Source organism: Populus alba, chromosome 10 (assembly GCF_005239225.2).
Source record: "Populus alba chromosome 10, ASM523922v2, whole genome shotgun sequence".
NCBI lineage: Eukaryota > Viridiplantae > Streptophyta > Magnoliopsida > Malpighiales > Salicaceae > Populus > Populus alba.
The window spans coordinates 12,901,010-12,919,228 of NC_133293.1; the positions used below are offsets into that span (position 1 = coordinate 12,901,010).

The window sequence follows — 18,219 nt, forward strand, 5'->3', positions numbered from 1 at the left end:
CTTTTTACAAGTATTATTTTGGTTTTTGTAAAACAAAAATAAAATTAATTCAAAAAATAAAACTCTACCATGTTTAAGTATTTTAATATATATATATATATATATATATATATATATATATATATTAGAAATAATCTCTAAAAACATATATATTAAAAAATATTATGAATTATTAGATTGTTGAACTAATATCGTTAAGAAATTTATAAAATATTTATAACTCATGAGTTTTTTTTTTTTTTTTAAGTTGTAGAGTTGTTTTGTTTTGTTAGCATTTAATGATGAATAAATATTTTTTATATATTATTAATAAAAAATAAATATTTATTATATATTATATAATATTAATGAAAATATATTATGCCCTTATAAAATTTCTATATATCTAGAGGTGTTGAAAGACAAGCAATTTTTTTTTTACCTCAATATTTTATGCAGAGAATAATAAGAGTAAACAAACGAAGTTCCGTAGGCCAATGAGAGATCTAAAAAGACCATTAGTTAGCTAGGTATTCATTTGAAGTCGGCACATAACTGAGCCAAGACATGTTGGGTTACCACCTGTTTGCCCTTTCAATCATGGGTTTCTTAAGCAAATGGATATTTTAAAATACGATGATACATCATTGAGTTACAACAAATCATATCTTTTGAAAAAAGTTTTCTAATATTATTTTTAACAAAGAAACTAAAAGATTTAGGACGTGCACTTATTTGCTATTCATCGTTCAAACATGGAGCTACAAATTACAACATGGTCCCTCGATTTGATAGTTTTATTTTCATTTGGTCCCCTGTAATTCTAGATATTTATATTTTAATCCTACATTTTATTTTTATTACATTTGAAGAGTTCTTGGATGTTGAGGAATAAGAGAAAAACTTCTCCGGAAAGGGAGAGGAAAGAGAAAGGTTACATTCGATTTTTTTATAAAAATAATATTGATTTTAATGAGTTTGTTTTGAAGAAAAAGGTTCATTGTATGTGATTTTGTCATTTAATCATGATGGAAAAAGTTTATCAGGGCTTCAAAAAAAATTTGTTTTGATCTTAAGTTTTTAGACTGATTAAATAGTGTTTTAGGTTGAATTTTTTTTTTTAAATCCTTATAATTTTTAAGATGAAAATTATTGAAATTACTGTTCTAAATCATCTAGACGACCCGGTTTTTCAATCATAAGAAATAGCTGGAATTTTTTACAATGAGTGACATGTTGGCTACTCACTTGGACGACTTGTCATCTCATCTATTTTTTTTCTATATAATAATAGCTCAAGTGGATGGCACATCATTTGCGCGAGTTTTAAAACTTTTTCTTAAGACCTTGCACCTTTATTTATTTATTTAATTGTTTGATTCTTTTTATAGCCTGATTCTTTTCAAATTAAATTATTAAAATGGCATCTCAAAAACCATCTAATTATACCATTTTTTAAATAAGGCTAGAGTTTTTTTATGGTAATATCAATGATTATTTTATGAATGATTATATATGAGTTAATGTGCATATTTTAAAAAATAATTACTCATGGATATTAAATGAGAATAAGATATCTATTTTATTTTTTATTGTAAATACTTTTTATATTTTTTTAATAAATTATTCTTTTGCTTTTCATACAATTACATAAAAACAGCCGAAATATCATGCTTTTGATAAAAAAAAAAAATACATATTCCTACAAAAAATAAATGAATAATAAGAGGGATTTTTTTACTAAAAGAACATTGTTTCCATTGAATTTAAACTATTTAAATTTTTATAATTATTTATTTTAACTGCATTAATTTTTTACTCAAATTACCGTGATGATAATAAAAAAAACTATTTTTTCATTAAGATAAAATAAATTCCATGAATAAAAAATTTAAATTTTGGCTAAATAAATATATATTTTTACTCTATAGTTTTGATTTTAAAATTTCTAAAAGTATTTACTTTAATAATTATAAAAATAAAATCTTAAGATGGAATGGCCCGAGAAAAACCTAGCTGGAGACATTGTTACGACTTACGAGGGATCCGGGCCACCACCTTCCTTGCGTGGCCTTCCAAGGAAGCCGAAGACATGCCACGTCTTTTGTTATTTCTTAGGGCAAACAATAAATCGTGGGGTTCGAAAAACTGGTTTGGTGGTGACGAATTTTCAGTAATAAGCCATAAAGAATAAAACATTAGTTTGGTGGGTCTAATTTTGCTTTTCTTTTAATTAATTATTGATGATAGGTTGCTTTCGTGTGTGTAAAATGTATATTGTCCCCTGTCATTGGGTGTGGCCTGTGTTCTTGTGTGCGTGTATTTCTGTACCATTTCTGGCATGTACGCCTTGCATTCCTTTCGTGCCCGTGTCAGCTTGTTTGTTGCACCGACGAGTTTCTAAACCTGATGGGATGACTTCAGCCTTCAATTCTCTAATCTTAAAATAACAACAATGTCTTTGCCCTCTAATTATAAGTTTCAAAAACTTTATTAATATTATTACAATAACTAAATTGAGCACGTACAATAATTAAATAGCGCAGGCTTCGGAAATTTGAATCGTAACATCCACACGTCACGGGCAGTTTATGTGTCAGTTATTTTCGCACAAAATTATGGAAGTGGAAAATCAACTCAACTTATTCAAAAGTTAGGGATTGGAATCAATATAATAACAGAAACTCAATCCATTAAAAAAGCAAGTTACCCTACAGAAAGAAAAAATATATATTTCTTATAACGTGAACACAAAGCTATAAACGAGAAAGGAAAGGCTGAGGACAGGGACAACCCGGTTCCCATAATAGACCGGCTTCACCATTGTTGATAAGGAAGGCAGCAAGCCACCAATGGAAAAGATTTTTTTGCTGTCTTCGATGCAAGATTCTGACCTTCTAGGACGGAGCAACAGCATCCTTAACAGCTTGCAATTTTGATTGTATCTGGGACCCACGCGCAATTAACAGCCAAGCAGATAAAGCACAAGCATCTTCTATCCTTTTTCCCCGCATTTCTCCCATCAGAACCTAACGCGTCTTTCTCATATAAAACAATCACCCTTTCACACTTGATTTTTTTCCATACAGTGATTAGCCTGCCCTTGACCCTCTCATTCCCTGAATAAAAAACCCAGAATCTCACCCAACATCTTTTCTCATCAGACCCACAACCAGTTTCTTTCTTTTCTCTCTGAAACCGGAGGATAAGTCTGCTCTGTTCTCTATCTCGTATAACCTCGACCACCTCTTTCTCAACATGGGCAACTACATTTCGTGCACTTTAGCCACGCCTTTGATGAAGAACTCCAAGGCTGCGAGGGTTGTCTTCCCAACAGGGGAGGTTAGGCAATTCAGGGAGCCCGTGAAAGCAGCAGAGATCATGTTGGAGTGTCCAAACTTCTTCTTAGCAAACTCGCAGTCTCTACACATTGGCCGGAGGTTTTCCGCCCTTAGTGCTGATGAGGAGCTGGAATCTGGCAACGCTTACCTCATGTTCCCGATGAAAAGAGTTAGTTCTGTTGTTACTGCCGCTGATATGGCTGTCTTCTTCATCGCTGCTAACTCAGCGGCTAAGAGAATTTCTGGAGGAAATAGCAATAGGGTCTTGCCGGAATCCGGTGGAGATCAGAATGTTCAAGAAAGTATAGAGGGAAGTGAGAATGGAGCAGCAAGATTGAGTCTGGAAGGAGATGAGGACTTTCCAGCGCCAGAATACAAGTACAGGCTATCTTGTAGTAGATCAAGGAAGCCTATGTTGGAAACTATAAAAGAAGAACCTGTTCGCTTAAGATGAATTATAGGCGGGTAAATAAATTAATTGTTTCAGTTTTGCTTGGAGAGATTACTCTAATTCCTGTCTCTTTGTGTTTGCTCTCTGAGTTTTTAGCCAACTCAGAGGGATGATAATTAGCTTAATTTGGTGATTATAAAAGAATATAATCTCTTGTGAGGAGGAGTAGTGAATCACTGTTCCAATTCGGAAACTTAAGCGTTGTTTAGATGATACTTTATAAAAAATTTATATAATTGTTCTCGTTTATATTATTTTATATCATTTTTTGTTAAATAAAATAAAATGATGAGATTCAAATCATAACTGCATGATTAATAAAATTTTAATCTAAAAAATTAAGTTTTAAAATATAATTTATATAATTCTAACAATGAGAAAGGAGAGTTTAATTTGTCTATTTTGTTGAGTAATATTTATTATGTGAACAAAGTTAATGTAGAGAAAAAAAATACATAGAATCATTTAGCTAGGTTATATTTTGATCTGATTAATGCAAAATCAGGTTGAGAAATTGGTTACATACTTCTGTTTAATGAACATAATTATATATTTGGTTTATACTGGCTGTTTATTTCGCTGTCCTCAATGTGTCAACTATATAATATATATTACTCATTAGGTGAAAGGCAAGGCTAATTATAATAAATTTATGTGCTGGAAAAAATTATAATTGCAAGGAATTGGAATTCTTCTAGCTTGGATGGTAAGGACTCAGGAGTGTACGTGGGGTACCCAAGTTCAGTTTTCGATGTTATAAGCCATGGGCGTTTTGTTTTTTAATTTCTTGCGTAGAAGTGTAAATAAAAAATATTTATTTTTGAATAATATTTTTAATAAATATAATCTTACGTGTTTTTTTTTTATTCAATTAATTTTATATTTATATTCATTTTTAATATTGTACTCTCGGCATAAAATAGCTATTTCAAGTCAAGGGGTGTGAGTTAGTCCACCTATCTTTTTAGAAATGTCTCTGCTACTTTAGGAGTACCCACCAACCGTTACTTCATTTATTAATTGATTAATTGAGTATCCCATTAAATTTATATGTTTTATGTAACCTAAAGAAAAGGAAATAAAAAAAAATTGCATCAATTTTAATATGTGGTTGTTAATATCAATATTATGAGTGCCTGGATATAAATAATGTAGATCAAAGCAGTCTGTTACATTCCCCTTGTAATCTTTCATCGCTTCGTCAATTAGAGCGAGCAAATATTGATATCAAACTTATCCTTAAATTTATCGGAGCTGCAGATAGGCCACAACACTGCGCATCCTCTCAACTCGAATAGCAACTGGCCTTATCTAATCAGTAAATAACCACCTACAACTTTGCCGGAACACCCAAGTGACCACCGGCCCTTTGATTTGAACCCAGAACTCAAAACCAAAATACCCCTTCATCATATTCTGGGTTCTCAATGGCAAAGAAAACAGAAACTTTAAGAGTAGAAATTGCATGAGAGGACATCTCAAAATGCTCCAAATGACTTCATAAATCAGAACCACGTTACATTTACACGCGCAATAATCTGGTTTAGGTCATCTGATTATCGGCAAGATCCAAAGAGCAAACGGCAAAATGCTTTGACTCGGTGAGTTTCGCGACATTCCGACTTCTATGCCCCGGTTGCCGAAATTCAGTTGCCTTTGAATTTCGTGTGATCCCTCTTGAGCATGTATGCTTCTGCTACTTGTTCCACATCAGACTTCTTCCGCAAACGGCGAAACGCTTTGAATCGGTGAGTTTCGCGACATTCCGACTTCTATGCCTCGGTTGCCGAAATTCAGTTGCCTTTGAATTTCGTGTGATCCCTCTTGAGCATGTAGGCTTCTGCTACTTGTTCCACATCAGACTTCTTCCACAAACGGCGAAACGCCTTGACTCGGTGAGTTTCGCGGCATTCTGACATAGATTCCCCGGTTGCCGAAATTCAGTTGCCTTTGAATTTCGGGTGATCCCTCTTGAGCATGTACGCTTCTGCTACTTGTTCCACATCAGACTTCTTCCGCAAACGGCGAAACGCTTTGACTCGGTGAGTTTCGCGGCATTCCGACTTTGATTCCCAAGTTGCCGAAATTCAGTTGCCTTTGAATTTCGGGTGATCCCTCTTGAGCATGTATGCTTCTGCTACTTGTTCTACATCAGACTTCTTCCGCAAACGGCGAAACGCTTTGACTCGGTGAGTTTCGCGGCATTCCGACTTTGATTCCCCGGTTGCCGAAATTCAGTTGCCTTTGAATTTCAGGTGATCCCTCTTGAGCATGTACGCTACTGCTACTTGTTCCACATCAGACTTCTTTCGCAAACGGCGAAACTCTTTGACTCGGTGAGTTTCGCGACATTCCGACTTCGATGCCCCGGTTGCCGAAATTCAGTTGCCTTAGAATTTCGGGTGATCCCTCTTTAGCATGTATGCTTCTGCTACTTGTTTCACATAAGCCTTCTTCCACAAACGGCGAAACGCTTTGACTCGGTGAGTTTCGCGGCATTCCGACTTCGATTCCCCGGTTGCCGAAATTCAGTTGCCTTTGAATTTCGGGTGATCCCTCTTGAGCATGTACGCTTCTGCTACTTGTTCCACATCAGACTTCTTCCGCAAACGGCGAAACGCTTTGACTCGGTGAGTTTCGCGGCATTCCGACTTTGATTCCCCGGTTGCCGAAATTCAGTTGCCTTTGAATTTCGGGTGATCCCTCTTGAGCATGTATGCTTCTGCTACTTGTTCCACATCAGACTTCTTCCGCAAACGGCGAAACGCTTTGACTCGGTGAGTTTCGTGGCATTCCGACTTTGATTCCCCGGTTGCTGAAATTCAGTTGCCTTTGAATTTCGGGTGATCCCTCTTGAGCATGTATGCTTCTGCTACTTGTTCTACATCAGACTTCTTCCGCAAACGGCGAAACGCTTTGACTCGGTGAGTTTCGCGGCATTTCGACTTTGATTCCCCGGTTGCCGAAATTCAGTTGCCTTTGAATTTCAGGTGATCCCTCTTGAGCATGTACGCTACTGCTACTTGTTCCACATCAGACTTCTTTCGCAAACGGCGAAACTCTTTGACTCGGTGAGTTTCGCGACATTCCGACTTCGATGCCCCGGTTGCCGAAATTCAGTTGCCTTAGAATTTCGGGTGATCCCTCTTTAGCATGTATGCTTCTGCTACTTGTTCCACATAAGCCTTCTTCCACAAACGGCGAAACGCTTTGACTCGGTGAGTTTCGCGGCATTCCGACTTCGATTCCCCGGTTGCCGAAATTCAGTTGCCTTTGAATTTCGGGTGATCCCTCTTGAGCATGTACGCTTCTGCTACTTGTTCCACATCAGACTTCTTCCGCAAACGGCGAAACGCTTTGACTCGGTGAGTTTCGCGGCATTCCGACTTTGATTCCCCGGTTGCCGAAATTCAGTTGCCTTTGAATTTCGGGTGATCCCTCTTGAGCATGTATGCTTCTGCTACTTGTTCCACATCATACTTCTTCCGCAAACGGCGAAACGCTTTGACTCGGTAAGTTTCGCGGCATTCCGACTTTGATTCCCCGGTTGCCGAAATTCAGTTGCCTTTGAAATTTCAGGTGATCCCTCTTGAGCATGTACGCTACTGCTACTTGTTCCACATCAAACTTCTTTCGCAAACGGCGAAACTCTTTGACTCGGTGAGTTTCGCGACATTCCGACTTTGATGCCCCGGTTGCCGAAATTCAGTTGCCTAAGAATTTCGGGTGATCCCTCTTGAGCATGTATGCTTCTGCTACTTGTTCCACATAAGCCTTCTTCCACAAACGGCGAAACGCTTTGACTCGGTGAGTTTCGCGGCATTCCGACTTCGATTCCCCGGTTGCCGAAATTCAGTTGCCTTTGAATTTCGGGTGATCCCTCTTGAGCATGTATGCTTCTGCTACTTGTTCCACATCAGACTTGTTCCGCAAACGGCAAACGCTTTGACTCGGTGAGTTTCGCGACATTCCGACTTCTATGCCCCGGTTGCCGAAATTCAGTTTTCTTTGAATTTCGGGTGATCCCTCTTGAGCATGTATGCGTCTGCTACTTGTTCCACATCAGACTTTTTCCGCAAACGGCACAACGCTTTGACTCGGTGAGTTTCGCGCCCTTCCGACTTCGATGCCTCGGTTGCCGAAATTCAGTTGCCTTCGAATTCGGGTGATTTCGCTTGAGCATGTATGCTTCTGCGACTTGTTCCACATCAGACTTCTTCCGCAAACAGCAAAACGCTTTTACTCGGTGAGTTTCGCGGCATCCCGTCTTCGATTTCCCGGTTGCAGAAATTGAGTTGCCTTTGAATTTACGGTGATCCCTCTTAAGCATGTATGCTTCTACTACTTGTTCCACATCAGACTTCTTCGGCAAACGGCGAAACGCTTTGACTCGGTGATTTTCGCGGCATTCCGACTTCGATTCCCCGGTTGCCGAAATACAGTTGCCTTTGAATTTCGGGTTATCCCTCTAGAGCATGTTTGGTTCTGCTACTTGTTCCACATCAGACTTCTTCCGCAAACGGCAAAACACTTTGACTCGGAGAGTTTCGCGCCATTCCGACTTCGATGCCCCGGTTGCTGAAATTCGGTTGCCTTTGAATTCGGGTGATCCCTCTTGAGCATGTATGCTTCTGCGACTTGTTCCACATCAAACTTCTTCTGCAAACGGCGAAACGCTTTTACTCGGTGATTTCGCGGCATTCCGTCTTCGATTCCTCGGTTGCAGAAAATCAGTTGCCTTAGAATTTCGGGTGATCCCTCTTTAGCAAGTATGCTTCTGCTACTTGTTCCACATAAGCCTTCTTCCACAAACGGCGAAACGCTTTGACTCGGTGAGTTTCGCGGCATTCCGACTTCGATTCCCCGGTTGCCGAAATTCAGTTGCCTTTGAATTTCGGGTGATCCCTCTTGAGCATGTATGCTTCTGCTACTTGTTCCACATCAGACTTGTTCCGCAAATGGCAAACGCTTTGACATGGTGAGTTTCGCGACATTCCGACTTCTATGCCCCGGTTGCCGAAATTCAGTTTTCTTTGAATTTCGGGTGATCCCTCTTGAGCATGTATGCGTCTGCTACTTGTTCCACATCAGACTTCTTCCGCAAACGGCAAAACGCTTTGACTCGGTGAGTTTCGTGGCATTACGACTTCGATTCCCCGGTTGCCGAAATTCAGTTGCCTTTGAATTTCGGGTGATCCCTCTTGAGCATGTATGCTTCTGCTACTTGTTCCACATCAGACTGCTTCCGTAAACGGCGCAACGCTTTGACTCGGTGAGTTTCATGGCATTCCCACTTCGATTCCCCGGTTGCCGAAATTCAGTTGCCTTTCAATTTCGGGTGATCCCTCTTGAGCATGTATGCTTCCGCTACTTGTTCCACATCAGACTTCTTCCGCAAACGGCGAAACGCTTTGACTAAGTGAGTTTCGTGGCATTCTGACTTCGATTCCCCGGTTGCAAAAATTCACTTGCCTTTGAATTTCGAATGTTCCCTCTTGAGCATTTATGCTTCTGCGACTTGTTCCACATCAGACTTCTTCTGCAAACGGCGAAACACTTTTACTCGGTGAGTTTTGCGGCATTCCGTCTTCGATCCCCCGATTGCAGAAAATCAGTTGCCTTTGAATTTGCGATGTTCCCTCTTGAGCATGTATGCTTCTGCTACTTGTTCGACATCAGACTTCTTCCGCAAACGGCGCAACGCTTTGACTCGGTGAGTTTCACGACATTCCGACTTCTCTGCCCCGGTTGCCGAAATTCAGTTGCCTTTGAATTTTGGGTCATCCCTCTTGAGCATGTTTGCTTCTGATACTTGTTCCACATCAGACTTCTTCCGCAAACGGCGAAACGCTTTTACTCGGTGTGTTTCGCGACATTCCGACTTGGATGCCCCGGTTGTCGAAATTCAGTTGCCTTTGAATTTCGGGTTATCCCTCTTGAGCATGTATGCTTCTGCTACTTGTTCCACATCAGACTTCTTCCGCAAACGGCGAAACGCTTTTACTCGGTGAGTTTCGCAGCATTCCGTCTTCGATTCCACCGGTTGCAGAAATTCAGTTGCCTTTGAATTTACGGTGATCCCCCTTGAGGATGTATGCTTCTGCTACTTGTTCCACATCAGACTTTTTCCGCAAACGGCGCAACGCTTTGACTCGGAGAGTTTCGCGACATTCCGACTTCTATGCCCCGGTTGCCGAAATTCAGTTGCCTTTGAATTTCGGGTGATCCCTCTAGAGCATGTAAGCTTCTGCTACTTGTTCCACATCACATTTCTTCCGCATACGGCGTAACGCTTTGATTCGGTGAGTTTCGCAGCATTCCGACTTCGATTCCCCGGTTGCCGAAATTCAGTTGCCTTTGAATTTCGGGTGATCCCTCTTGAGCATTTATGCTTCTGCTACTTGTTCCACATCAGACTTCTTCCGCAAACGGCGCAACGCTTTGACTCGGTGAGTTTCGCGGTATTCTGACTTCGATTCCCCGGTTGCCGAAATTCAGTTGCCTTTGAATTTCGGGTGATCCCTCTTGAGCATGTAAGCTTCTTCTACTTGTTCCACATCAGTCTTCTTCCGCAAATGGCGGAACGCTTTGACTCGGTGAGTTTCGCGGCATTCCGACTTTGATTCCCCGGTTGCCGAAATTCAGTTGCCTTTGAATTTTCGGTGATCCCTATTGAGCATGTATGCTTCTGCTACTTGTTCCACATCAGACTTCGTCCGAAAACGGCGAAACGCTTTGACTCGGTGAGTTTCGCGGCATTCCGACTTTAATTCCCCGGTTGCCGAAATTCAGTTGCCTTTGAATTTCCGGTGATCCCTCTTGAGCATGTATGCTTCTGCTACTTGTTCCACATCAGACTTCTTCCGCAAACGGCGCAACGCTTTGACTCGGTGAGTTTCGCGGTATTCTGACTTCGATTCCCCGGTTGCCGAAATTCAGTTGCCTTTGAATTTCGGGTGATCCCTCTTGAGCATGTAAGCTTCTGCTACTTGTTCCACATCAGTCTTCTTCCGCAAATGGCGGAACGCTTTGACTCGGTGAGTTTCACGGCATTCCGACTTTGATTCCCCGTTTGCCGAAATTCAGTTGCCTTTGAATTTTCGGTGATCCCTATTGAGCATGTATGCTTCTGCTACTTGTTCCACATCAGACTTCTTCCGAAAACGGCGAAACGCTTTGACTCGGTGAGTTTCGCGGCATTCCGACTTCGATGCCCTGGTTGCCGAAATTCAGTTGCCTTTGAATTACGGGTTATCCCTGTTGAGCATGTATGCTTTTGTACTTGTTCCACATCACAAATCTTCCGCAAACGGCAAAACGCTTTGACTCGGTGTGTTTCGCGCCCTTCCGACTTCTATGCCCCGGTTGCCGAAATTCAGTTGCCTTTGAATTTCGGGTGATCCATCTTGAGCATGTATGCTTCTGCTACTTGTTCCACATCAGACTTCTTCAGCAAACGGCGCAACGCTTTGACTCGGTGAGTTTCGCAGCTTTCCGACTTCGATTCCCGGTTGCCGAAATTCAGTTCCCTTTGAATTTCGGGGGATCCCTCTTGAGCATGTATGCTTCTGCTACTTGTTCCACATCAGACTTCTTCCGCAAACTGCGAAACGCTTTGACTCGATGAGTTTCACGCCATTCCTCCTTCGATTCCCCGGTTGCCGAATTTCAGTCGCCTTTGAATTTTGGATGATCCCTCTTGAGCATGTATGCTACTGCTACTTGCTCCAAATCAGACTTCTTCCGTATACGGCGAAACGCTTTGACTCGGTGAGTTTCGCGGCATTCTGACTTCGATTCCCAGGTTGCTGAAATTCAGTTGCCCTTGAATTTCGGGTGATCCCTGTTGAGCATGTATGATTCTGCTACTTGTTCCACATCAGACTTCTTCCGCAAACAGCGAAACGCTTTTACTCGGTGTGTTTCGCGGCATTCCGACTTTGATGCCCTGGTTGCCGAAATTCAGTTGCCTTTGAATTACGGGTTATCCCTGTTGAGCATGTATGCTTTTGTACTTGTTCCACATCACAAATCTTCCGCAAACGGCAAAACGCTTTGACTCGGTGTGTTTCGCGCCCTTCCGACTTCTATGCCCCGGTTGCCGAAATTCAGTTTCCTTTGAATTTCGGGTGATCCATCTTGAGCATGTATGCTTCTGCTACTTGTTCCACATCAGACTTCTTCCGCAAACGGCGCAACGCTTTGACTCGGTGAGTTTCGCGGTATTCTGACTTCGATTCCCCGGTTGCCGAAATTCAGTTGCCTTTGAATTTCGGGTGATCCCTCTTGAGCATGTAAGCTTCTGCTACTTGTTCCACATCAGTCTTCTTCCGCAAATGGCGGAACGCTTTGACTCGGTGAGTTTCGCGGCATTCCGACTTTGATTCCCCGGTTGCCGAAATTCAGTTGCCTTTGAATTTTCGGTGATCCCTATTGAGCATGTATGCTTCTGCTACTTGTTCCACATCAGACTTCTTCCGAAAACGGCGAAACGCTTTGACTCGGTGAGTTTCGCGGCATTCCGACTTTCATTCCCTGGTTGCCGAAATTCAGTTGCCTTTGAATTTCCGGTGATCCCTCTTGAGCATGTATGCTTCTGCTACTTGTTCCACATTAGACTTCTTCCGCAAACGGCGAAACGCTTTGACTCGGTGAGTTTCGCGGCATTCCGACTTCGATTCCCCGGTTGCAGAAATTCAGTTGCCTTTGAAGTTCGGATGATCCCTCTTGAGCATGTATGCTACTGCTACTTGTTCCACATCAGACTTGTTCCGTAAACGGCGAAACGCTTTGACTCGGTGAGTTTCGCGGCATTCCGACTTCGATTCCCCGGTTGCTGAAATTCAGTTGCCCTTGAATTTCGGGTGATCCCTCTTGAGCATGTATGCTTCTGCTACTTGTTCCACATCAGACTTCTTCCCCAAACGGCGAAACGCTTTGACTCGGTGACTTTCGCGGCATTCCGACTTCGATTCCCCAGTTGCAGAGATTTAGTTGCCTTTGAAGTTCGAATGATCCCTCTTGAGCTTGTATGCTTCTGCTACTTGTACCACATCAGACTTCTTCCGCAAACGGCGAAACGCTTTGACTTGGTGAGTTTCCCGGCATTCCGACTTCGATTCCCCGGTTTGCCGTAATTCAGTTGCCTTTGAATTTCGGGTGATCCCTCTTTGAGCATGTATGCTTCTGCTAGTTGTTCCACATCAGAATTCTTCAGCAAACGGCGCGACGCTTTGAATCGGTGAGCTTTCGCGGCATTCCGACTTCGATTCCCCGGTTGCCGAATTTCAGTCGCCTTTGAATTTTGGGTGATCCCAAACTTGAGCATGTAAGCTTCTGCTAATTGTTCCACATCAGACTTTCATCCTCAAACGGAGCAACGCTTTGACTCGGTGACTTTTGCGACATTCCGACTTTGATTTCCCGGTTGCTGAATTTCAGTCGCCTTTGAATTTCAGGTGATCCCTTTTGAGCATGTATGCTTCTGCTACTTGTTCCACATTAGACTTCTTCCGCAAACGGCGAAACGCTTTGACTCGGTGAGTTTCGCGACATTCCGACTTCTATGCCCCGGTTGCAAAAATTCAGTTGCCTTTGAATTTCGGGTGATCCCTCTTTAGCATGTATGCTTTTGCTAGTTGTTCCACATCAGACTTCTTCCGCAAACGGCGAAACGCTTTGACTCGGTGAGTTTCGCGGCATTCCGACATCGATTCCCCGGTTGCCGAAATTCAGTTGCCTTTGAATTTCGGGTGATCCATCTTGAACATGTAAGCTTCTGCTACTTGTTCCACATCAGACTTCTTCCGCAAACGTCGAAACGCTTTTACTCGATGAGTTTCGCGCCATTCCACCTTTGATTCCCCGGTTGCTGAAATTCAGTTGCCTTTGAATTTCGGGTGATCCCACTTGAGCATGTATGCTTCTGCTACTTGTTCCACATCAGACTTCTTCCGCAAACGGCGCAACGCTTTAACTCGGTAAGTTTCGCAGCTTTCCGACTTCGATTCCCCGGTTGCCGAAATTCAGTTACCTTTGAATTTCGGGGGATCCCTCTTGAGCATGTATGCTTCTGCTACTTGTTCCACATCAGACTTCTTCCGCAAACGGCGAAACGCTTTCACTCGATGAGTTTCGCGCCATTCCTCCTTCGATGCCCCAGTTGCCGAAATTCAGTTGCCTTTGAATTTTGGATGATCCCTCTTGAGCATGTATGCTACTGCTACTTGTTCCACATCAGACTTCTTCCACAAACGGCAAAACGCTTTGACTCGGTGAGTTTCGCGGCATTCCGACTTTGATTCCCCGGTTGCCGAAATTCAGTTGCCTTCGAATTTCGGGGGGATCCTCTTGAGCATGTATGCTTTCTGCTACTTGTTCCACAGCAGACTTCTTCCGCAAAACATCGAAACGCTTTACATCGATGAGTTTCGCGCCATTCCGCCTTCGATTCCCCGGTTGCTGAAATTCAGTTGGCTTTGAATTTCGGGGGATCCCTCTTGAGTATGTATGCTTCTACTACTTGTTCCACATCAGACTTCTTCAGCAAACGGCGCAACGCTTTGACTCGGTGAGTTTCGCAGCTTTCCGACTTCGATTCCCGGTTGCCGAAATTCAGTTCCCTTTGAATTTCGGGGGATCCCTCTTGAGCATGTATGCTTCTGCTACTTGTTCCACATCAGACTTCTTCCGCAAACTGCGAAACGCTTTGACTTGATGAGTTTCGCACCATTCCTCCTTCGATGCCCCAGTTGCCGAAATTCAGTTGCTTTTGAATTTTGGATGATCCCTCTTGAGCATGTATGCTACTGCTACTTGTTCCACATCAGACTTCTTCCGTAAACGGCGAAACGCTTTGACTCGGTAAGTTTCGCGCCATTCCGCCTTCGATTCCCCGGTTGCTGAAATTTAGTTGCCTTTGAATTTCGGGGGATCCCTCTTGAGCATGTATGCTTCTGCTACTTGTTCCACATCAGACTTCTTCAGCAAACGGCGCAACGCTTTGACTCGGTGAGTTTCGCAGCTTTCCGACTTCGATTCCCGGTTGCCGAAATTCAGTTGCCTTTGAATTAAGGGTTTTCCCTCTTGAGCATGTATGCTTCTGCTACTTGTTCCACATCAGACTTCTTCCGCAAACGGCGAAACGCTTTGACTCGGTGAGTTTCCCGGCTTTCCGACTTCGAATTCCTCGGTTGCCGTAATCTGAGTTGCCTTTGATTACGGGGTGATCCCTCTGGAGCATGTAAGCTTCTTCTACTTGTTCCACATCAGACTTCTTCCGCAACGGTCGAAACGCTTTAAACTCGGTGTGTTTCGCGTCATTCCGACTTTGATGCCCCGGTTGCCGAAATTCAGTTGCCTTTTGAATTTGGGTGAAGAGTTGCTTCTGCTACTGTTCCACATCAGACTTGCAACGCAACGCTTTGACTCGGTAGTTCGCTTTCTGCCCCGGTTCACTTGTTCGGGTGATCACATTTAATGCTTCTGCTACTTGTTCCACATCAGACTTCTTCCGCAAAGGGCGCAACGCTTTGACTCGGTGAGTTTCGCGACATTTTCGACTTCTTTGCCCCGGTTGCTGAAATTCAGTTGCCTTTGAATTTCGGGTGATCCCTCTTGAGCATGTAAGCTTTCTGCTACCTGTTCCACATCAGACTTCGTCCGCAAACGGCGAAACGCCTTTGACTCGGTGATGTTTTCGCGGCATTTCCAAAACTTCGATGCCCCGGTTTGCCGAAATTCCGTTGCCTTTGAATTTCGGGTTATCCCTCTTGAGCATGTATGCTTCTGCTACTTGTTTCGACTCATAAGGACTTCTCCGCACACAGCGAAACGCTTTGTCTCGGTGAGTTTCACGGCATTCCGACTTCGATTCCCCGGTTGCCGAAATTCAGTTGCCTTTCAATTTTGGGTGATCCCTCTTGAGCATGTATGCTTCTGCTACTTGTTCCACATCAGACTTCTTCCGCAAACGGCGAAACGCTTTTACTCGGTGTGTTTCGCGTCATTCCGACTTTGATGCCCCGGTTGCCGAAATTCAGTTGCCTTTGAATTAAGGGTTATCCTGTTTGAGCATGTATGCTTCTGCTACTTGTTCCACATCAGAAGTTCTTCTTCCGCAAAGGGCGCATTCTCACGCTTTTGACTCGCCTTCGTGAGTTTCGCGACATTTCCGACTTCTGCCCGGTTTGCCGAAATTCGTTGGCCTTTTTGAATTTCGGTGATCCTCTGAGCATGTATGCTTCTGCTTCTTGTTCCACATCAGACTTCTTCCGCAAACGGCGACAACGCTTTGACTCGGGTGAGTTTCGCGGCATTCCGACTTCGATTCCCCGGTTTGCTGAATCAGTTGCCTTTGATTTCCGGTGATCTCTTGAGGCATGTAAGCCTTCTTGCTACCTGTTTCACATCAAGCTTCTTTTTCCGCAAACGGCGAAACGATTTGGCTCCGGCTATTTTTGCTGGGCATTCGACTTTAGAGTTGCCCGCGGTTGCGAAAATTCCGTTGCCTTTGAATTTTCGGGTGATCCCTCTTGACATGTAATGCTTCTTTGCTACTTGTTCGACACACTTCATCGTATCCAACGAAACGTTCTCGGTGATTTCGCGGCATCGACTTCGATCTCGAAATTCAGTTGCCTTTCAAATTTCGGTCTTGATTCCCTCTTGTAGCATTTATGCTTTGCTACTTGTTCCACCATCAGCTTCTTCCAAACGGCGAAACGTTACTTTGGTGAGTTCGCTTCTATCGAACTTTCGATGCCCGGGTTGCCGGAATTGGTTGCCTTTGAATATTGCGGGTGATACCCTCTTGAGCATTTTTTTCTTCTGCTACTTGTTCCAATCAGGACTTTTCTTCCACAAAGGGCCGCACGTGCTTTTGACTTGGTGAGTTTCGCGACATTTTCTGCTGCCCCCGTTGCTCGAATTCAGTTGCCTTTTGGATTTCGCGAGCATGATCCTGATTCTTCCAGACTTCTTCCGCACTTCTTCATAAGCTTCGAGTAAGGGAAACGCTTTGTTCCACATCACTCAGAATCTTTTGCAGTGCTTTGAATTTCGCGGCGGCGAAACGACTTTACTCGATATGGTTTGCAGAAATTTCAGGTTCCCTTTGATAGTTCGGGTGATCCCTCTCGAAAGCATGTATGCTTCTGCTCTTGGTTCCACATTTCTTACGCAAACGGCGAAACGCTTTGACCGGTGACGTTTCGCCGGCATTCACCGACTTCGATTCCCATGGTTTGCCGAAATTCAGTTCCTTTTGAATTTCGGGTGATCCATCTTGAAGTATGTTAATGCTTCTACTTGTTTCCCAGCATCAGACTTCTTGGCAAACGGGCATGCTTTGACTCGGTGAAGTTTTCGCCGCATTCCGACTTCGATTCCCCGTTGCCGAAATTCAGTTTGCCTTTGAATTTTGGGTTTCCTCTTGAGCAAGTTGCTCTGCTAATTGTTCCACATCAGACTTCTTCCGCCTCAAAACGGAGCAACCGCTTTGACTCGGTGACTTTCGCGGCATTCCCGACTTCGATTCCCGGTTGCCCAAAATTCAGTTGCCCCTTTGAATTTGGGTGATCCCTCTCGAGCATTTATACTTCTGCTACTTGTTCCGACTTTCTTCCGCAAACGGCGCAACTCTTTGTCGGTGATTTTCGCGGTTTCATTCGACTATCCCCCGGTGCCGAAATTCAGTTGGGCCTGCCCTTTTAATTTCGGTGTATCCCCTTGAGATGTAAGCTTCTGCTACCCCCCCCCCATGTCTCCACATCAGACTACGTCCGCAAACGGCGAATACGCCTTTACTCGGTATGTTTTGCGCATTCCAACTTCGGATTGCCCCGGTTGCCGAAATTCCTGTTGCCTTTGAATTTCGGGTTATCCCTCTATCTATTACTTTCTGCTACTTGTCCACAGGCATACTTCTTCCGCAAAGGCGCCAACGTTTGCTCGGTGAGTTTCGCCGACGTTCCGACTTCTTTGCCCCCGTTGCTGAAATTCAGTTGCCTTTGAATTTTGGGTGCCCTCTTGAGCATGTAAAGCGTTCTGCTACCTGTTCCACATCAGACTTCGTCGCAAACGGCGAAACGCCTTTACTCGGTATGTTTTTTGCGGCATTCCAACTTCGAATTTGCCCCGGTTGCCGAAATCTCGTTGCCTCTTGAATTCGGGTTATCCTCTGAGCATGTATGCTTCTGCTACTTGTTCCACATTTATACTTCTTCGCAAGGGCGCAAACGATTTGACTCGGTGAGTTCCGACCGTCGACTTCTTTGCCCCGGTTGCTGGAATTCAGTTGCCTTTTAATTTTCGGGCTGATCCCTCTGAGCAATACTCGCTACCTGTTCCACCTCAGGACTTCTGTCCGCAAACGGCGAAACGCCTTTACTCGGTATGGTTTTGCGGCATTCCAATCGATGCCCCGGCTTGCCCGAAATTCCGTGCCTT

At 43.4% G+C, this 18,219-nt stretch overlaps 1 protein-coding gene across 1 annotated transcript; it reads left to right on the forward strand.

Annotated features, from left to right (window-relative positions):
* The first annotated feature begins 2,996 nt into the window (after positions 1–2,996).
* LOC118035096 (uncharacterized) lies at positions 2,997–4,030 on the forward strand. Its single transcript, XM_035040582.2, has one exon. It carries the CDS (start codon positions 3,238–3,240, stop codon positions 3,772–3,774), a length of 537 nt encoding a protein of 178 aa, XP_034896473.1. The 5' UTR covers positions 2,997–3,237; the 3' UTR covers positions 3,775–4,030.
* Positions 4,031–18,219: the final 14,189 nt, after the last annotated feature.